The sequence below is a fragment of the Tamandua tetradactyla genome, chromosome 4 (assembly GCF_023851605.1).
Source record: "Tamandua tetradactyla isolate mTamTet1 chromosome 4, mTamTet1.pri, whole genome shotgun sequence".
Taxonomy (NCBI): domain Eukaryota; kingdom Metazoa; phylum Chordata; class Mammalia; order Pilosa; family Myrmecophagidae; genus Tamandua; species Tamandua tetradactyla.
The window spans coordinates 26,425,984-26,432,679 of record NC_135330.1 but is presented as its reverse complement, the minus strand read 5'-3'; the positions used below and the strand labels follow the sequence as shown (position 1 = coordinate 26,432,679).

The 6,696-nt window shown below is 33.5% G+C and overlaps 1 protein-coding gene across 8 annotated transcripts in view; it reads right to left on the bottom strand.

Annotated features, from left to right (window-relative positions):
• Positions 1-437: 437 nt before the first annotated feature.
• SUCO (SUN domain containing ossification factor) overlaps positions 438-6,696 on the bottom strand; it is a 92,843-nt gene continuing 86,584 nt past the window's right edge. For 5 of the 8 annotated variants that reach the window (XM_077156989.1, XM_077156988.1, XM_077156987.1 and 2 more), the window contains 2 exons: positions 3,418-3,473; positions 438-2,461 (listed from right to left, as the gene is read on the bottom strand). In XM_077156989.1, coding sequence (XP_077013104.1) covers positions 2,018-2,461; positions 3,418-3,473 — 500 coding nt within the window. In that variant the 3' untranslated portion in view covers positions 438-2,017. The remainder of the gene's footprint in view (positions 2,462-3,417; positions 3,474-6,696) is intronic. The other 3 variants (XR_013174095.1, XR_013174096.1, XM_077156990.1) reach the window with 2 other exon arrangements.

Sequence of the window (6,696 nt, the reverse complement as noted above, 5' to 3'; positions counted from 1 at the left end):
CCAGAAACAAATATATAATTGGTCCTTGTTTTAAATTTTGGATTTTTTCCTTTATGTACAGTTATAATTGAGAGAGGAAAAATGAGCCCAACATTATAAAATGTTAGGCTTTATTTAAATATAAAAGTTAAAAATTAATAATCTTAAAGATGCACGTAATAAGAGATAAGCTTGTAACATGAAAATCTTTTTAAAAAATCACATGAATCCTACTAAATAAAGTCAAACTTGTCATTTTAGTGTTTGAAAGGGTGAAGTTATGATTGTGTAAGGAATGAAATATTTATGTGAAAGTATGATCACAATTGGCTGAAATGCAATCAATTATTTAATGGGTTGCTGCTATATTAACTGTAAAAGTGGCAAAATCTTCAATCTAGGTTCAGGTTAGTGGTAAATTTGTTAAGTTCTCTTTCTAAGGACAGAAGAGCCAGTAATTAATAAAGACAAGTGTTCAGGTTTATTTGGAAATTCACAGTTTCTAATGGCACTACAGCCCCATAGTTACATAGTATAAGTCCTCTTTCCACAACACTGGATGCTGCACAGTGTAACTTCCCACTCTACCTATGCTCTCATCTGGACCCGTTTTCAATGGGCTTCTATGTAATCAGGCCCCCTTGCTCTGAATGGCTATGTGCAGAATGGAAAAAAAAGTAAAGTCATTTAAAACATACTGTTAACCTAACATGAAAATAGTAACTCAAACAAAGGCTTTAAATAAGTCACATTACAACAATAACCCAAGACAAGCTTAAAAAAACAAGTGCTCAATAAGTTATAACTTAAATCTTACAACACAAAAATGGTGAATTCTCTGCCTTTCAAAAAAGAAAACATATCCCACTACTTCCATTCACCTCCTAAAACTCGTTTCTTTCAAATACAGATGCTGCCAACTTTTTTTTAAAGGAAAAAAAAAGACAAAATGAAGACAGACACAATGACATCACAGATGTATACCTCTGCACATTTGTAGCCAATACAAAGCACACATCAAGGAATAATCCCTTTAGAATTAACCAATTAGACAAGGCTTGGCAAACTCACTAGCTGGTCCTGTGCATATGACATAGGCAGTGATTATATCATGAGACCTGGACTCATCTGCCAAATCTTCAGGTTTTATACTTGTAGTAATAGAAAACAATGATCTGAAAGTCTGGAGGATTACCGTTGATTGGGAATGTTTAAAATTTATGGCAGATAAAGAAAACCTTAACAAGTAGTTAAAAGGCAAACCTATCAAAAATTTGTTTGCAAATACGAGTCATTTGGAAGAAAAGATCTTTTCTCCCCCCTTCTTATCGAGTTAAACTAAGGACCTTTTTTCTCCCTTCTCATTGAATTAAACTAAGGAAAAAAAATCTGGTCAAATGAGTTTAAATGAAAAAATCATTAATAGCATCATCATCTACCTAAAAGAATATACTTCAAAATCCAGCACTGTTTTCTCCTGTGAGTTTGTTAAACAGAAATCCAGTTGGCAAATCTTTTGGGATCTTTATATTGTCTGACACACATTGCTGAGCTTCAGGAACACAGCATCTTAAAGTCTTGTAGTGTTTGCAGCTTCCAAAAAACTAGCAAGTTATAAAATAAATCAAATGACAGAAAAAATTCTCCCTCCTTTTCCAGTGGCATTATAAATAGACAAAAGGCACATAAATATGGGAAGGTGCAAGAAATAGGAACAAAGCTAAAGGAAAAAGTTTAGGCTTTCATTCCTATCCCACCCAAGGAACTGGGCTTCCAAATTACCTTTGTCCCAGTTATTAATCTGTGGAAAAAAAATTTATAAAATGTCTACCAATGTCCTTGTAGGAAGTGATCTGCCTTGTAAAGCTGCAGTTCATTAACCAAGATTGACACAATCCCATCTACTTTTTAAAAGGCAGAAATCATAATTTCTGAATACTTTTCCATTAGTATTTTCTCCCTCCCCCAACCCCTGCAAATACCACAAACTGTTCTTCAAAGAACAAAAAAGTCTCCAGTCTGAAAAGTTCAGTTAATTTTAGATATTTCCCGAGACCGCTGTAACACCAAATGTTCCCACGGTGATCTCTTTGTTTCCTTTGATTATGTCATGCAGGCTCGGCAATGATCCTGACTTAGTTTGTATAAGAGTTTTTATCAATTTTCCTTGGTCATGGATTTTAGATCGTCTTCGTTTTAAAGCCCTTTTCTCAGTTTTTGTCTTTTGAGACTGCCCATTGCACAGACTTGTGCAAGCTGAAATGCCACAAAAATATGACTCCTCTGACTGTGATGAAGTTTCTGAGCTTCCTTCAGATGGAGGACCCTTATAAGAAGAGTGATACACTTCTCCCATATTAGAAAAATCTCTCTGGTTCGTAAAGGGTTTCTTTCCTTTTATGTCTCCATTGGCTATAGGATGCAGTTGATCTGCTGGCTTTATGGTCTCAATTTTTTCAGTTTTGTACTTGCAGCGTTTCTTCTATATCGCACGTAAAAGAAAGGATAGGAATTAGAGCTCCAATAGTTACCTAATTAGACATCCTAAAAAGCTGAGCTGAACTAACAGAGGAAGTGCCACCTTCTGGTGAAAAGTATAATGGCATTATAAACAGCACTCTATACTGCCATGTTCTGTTTAGACACCATTACCATTCCATTTGTAAATAAATACCACTACTTAAGCAAAACTCTTTAAATTATTTATTTGCAACCTCAGAATATAGATATATAGAGAGGGTGATAGCTAACAAAGACTATCTACTAGATGCAAGGCTCAGAGTTCTGGTTCCTTGTCAAGTTACAAAGTAGTAAATGGCCAAGGTAGGACTGAATCCTAGGATGTTAGGCTCTAAAGTTCATGTACTCTCATCAAGAGAAATTAGTTCTAATCAAAGTGAGTGTAACATATCTGAAAGGCAAAATGGAAAGAGCGTGGAATTTGCAACCAAAAGGGCACAAGTACTATTCTGAGTTTTGCCACTTATTTGATGGGTCACTTAAAGATACAAGCTCTGAGTTTACAGTTTTCTCATCTGAATAACAGGGACAATACCATCTTTAGGCTGTTGGTGGAATTACAGGAATAATGCATGCACTGTGCCTGACATGCACTCAATAAATAATGTCTATCAACCAGGGATTAGGTTTTGCAGGTCATATACTTTATCCAATGCACATTCTTCATTTTATTTTACAACTCTTAAAAAATGTGAAAACCATGCTTAGCTGTAAGCATGTTAAGAAACAGGCCTAAAATTTGGCCTACAGGTCAGGTCATAATTTGCTGATCCCTGTAAACATTTATTTATACTATTATAATGACTGAAAATAAGCAGTAAGACTACTTAAAGGTTACATTAAACCTTTCAATCAAATATTTCTTCATCTACTACCACATATAAGCCAATATACCCTTGAAAAGAGATAAAATATTACCTTTTTTTCTGGAGAAAATTTGACAGGTTCTACGATGTACAAATCATTTGAGTCTACTACAAAAGAAATAAAGCAGAAATAAAATTAAAAGTGGATTATGCTATGACTAAACACTATAAAATATACAATATTAGTATAGAAATATAATATACACAATATAATATACAATGACATAATTAAAATAATACATCATCTCCCCATGATTATTTTCCTTATGGAACCAATGAATTTATATTTGATTACCTGTAATATTTATGCATTTTAAATTAGTAAGCCAAAATAAGCAGGTAGGAAATGGCACCATTCTTATTTTGGACTTGAGAGTTTACTATCAAATCTCTCTGCTTTCCTGTTAATTTTTAAGGATCCTTCTTTGGGCTCAGTACTACCCTGTTACCTGAGGCAAAAAATAACAATGCTAGCTAAGCTAAGACCAGACCCAAAGATCATATGAATATTTTCCTAAAAGAATAAACTTTACAACAGGTCACAAATGTGGGTGCAACAAGCAGGTGTCATCATGTACGGAAGCCAGTTATAGGAACATATACATAAAAATAGATCCAAGAATTTTTTTTTCTGTTTATTAATATGATCAAAACTATGAACTCTAAAGTGTAACTAGCTTAAGCACAGGCAAAAGATACGAGATCACCTTTATGTTAATAAATTTTAACATTTAGATGCAATGGAAGAATTCCTTGAACTTTATTAAAAGTGACAAAAAAACAAAAAGGTGGTTCCCAATAACCTGAATTAAAGACTAAAATTACAATGAAAATTCCAGATCTACACGACTCTACTGATTTAAGGAAGAAATAATTATAATCTTAAACTCTTATGAGAGCATTAAAAAAAGAGCAAGCATTGTCCATCTAATATTCTAAGTCTTACACATTAAAATGCAACAGTCTGAAAAATAAAAAACTACACATGAATCTCATTCTTGAATAACAGTTGCAAAATTCCTAAATAATTACCATAAAAATTATATAAAATTGAAAACAGGTATATACACAAAATATACATAATTAATTTGTGTTTACTAAAGATGGTATATTTAACATTAGAAAATCAATTACTATAATTCCTTTTGATAACATTAAAAATGATGCAGAAAAAAGCATTTTGAAAATAAAACATTCATGTGGGAGGGGATCTATTAGGATTAGAGGGTGAACTTCCCTAGATAAAGGGATCTACAAAACACATGTGGCAAGTATAATACTATTATTAATAAACACTGAAAGCTTTTCCTTTAAGATTAGGAACAAGAAAAAGGTTCTTGTCAGCCATTTCTATTCAATACTGCTGAAAATGTTCGACACTGCAGTTAGGCAAGCAAAAGAATTAAAAGCTACAAAGAGTGGAAAAGAAGTAGGAAAATTGCCTTTATTCTCAGATGTGCCTGTATTCACAAAAAATCCAAAGTAGCCTACAAATGAACTGTTTAAGTAAAACAAGGTTGTTCCATCTAAAGCCATCATACAAAACCCAATTGTAATTCTACATTATCAACAATAAACATACACATACAAGATACTACTTATAACAGTATCAAAAATATTCTAGGAATAAAACTAAATAAAATTTTAACTCTTTGGCGAAAACAGAGATATACTATGTTAGTCCCAAACTGATTTGTAGAATCAATATAATTTCAACAAGAAGCTTAACACTTTTGTTTTACCTAATACTTTTATTTTACAAGAAAGTTAGTACGTGATTCTAACTTTATACAGAAATGCAAAGAGTCAATAAAGGTCAACAAACTCTTGTAGAACAGCAACAGAGTTGGGTGGGCTTGTTTTACATATTGAGATTTACTGAAGGCTATAGTTATTAATGTAATGTGTTACTGACAAACAATACACATACACACACAAACAAACACACATAGAAAGAGATAAACATTTGATAATATGACAAGTGGCAATGTACAACAGTGGGGAAAGAATAACCTTTTCAATTTTTTCAATTTTTCAATTAACTAAGAAAACTGAATACCTATATAAAATTTTATACTGGAACCCCTACCTAACCCCAAATATGAAAAATCTATTCCAAGTGGATTAAAGGCCTAAAAATGAAAGGCAGAATAAACATTTAAAAGATAATATAAAAGAATACCTTTCAGGAACTTGAAACGGGAAATTCTTTTTAAACAAGAGAGCAAAAAGCACTAACCATAATGGTGGAATAAACTAATACAATTGATTACACTTAAATTAAGAGCTGTCTGATTTATTTAAGATTCCATGTAAACAGAATAAAAGTATAAAAAATTTTCACCATATTTAACCAATCAACAACTAGGCTTCAAATCTAAAAAGAATTAAAAACCAGTAAGAAAAACACAACCCTGTAGAAGAATGGGCAAAAAACTTAAAAAGACCCAAGATAGCTATATTGGTTTGAAAGTATTTTGTACCCCAGAAAAGCTATACTTTAATCCTGATCCCATTTTGTGGGAGCAGCCATTTCTTTTAATCCTGACTCAGGAGTGTAAATTGGAAATTTAATCTCCACAGAGATGTGGCACACACAACTGCTGGTATGACCTTTGATTAGACAGAAATGTAACCCCACCATTCCAGGTCAGTTTGATTAGTTTACTGGAATCCTTTAAAAGAGGAAACATTTTGGAGAGAATCAGAAACAACAGAAGCCAGAGCCAACAGAAACATCATAGCAGAGCTGACACAGATGTAGACACAAGAACAGGGACATGGATGTTTGGAGATGAGTGGAGCCCAACAGACATTGTCATGAGATGCTAAGCAGGCAAGAACCTGGAGGGAGCCAAGGGAAGCTAAGAGATGAAGGCCAGCCCTGGAGAAGTAAAGTGAGGAACCCCCACAGGAACTGAGGCTGAAAGCAACAGAGTCCAGGAGCAAGGGACCAACATTTGCTAGCCACATGACTACCCAGCTGACAGAACTGTTCCTAACGCATCAGCCTTTCTTAAGTGAAGGTAACCTCTTGTTGGTGCCTTAATTTGAACATTTTCACTTCCCTAGAATTGGAAACTTGCAACTTATTAAACTCCCCTTTATAAAGGCCATTCCACTCTAGTATATTGCATTCCAGCAGCTTGCAAACTAAAGGAATAGCCAAATGATACAACAGCTTTAAGTAAAGATGCTCCATGTCGTTTATAATTACGTAAATGCAAATTACAACTGCAATGAGATTAACAAAAATCTTTAAACTTAGAAATTTCAAGTGCTGAAAAGAACACAGAGTATCAGAAATAAACAGTGCTGTTGGGAGTATAAA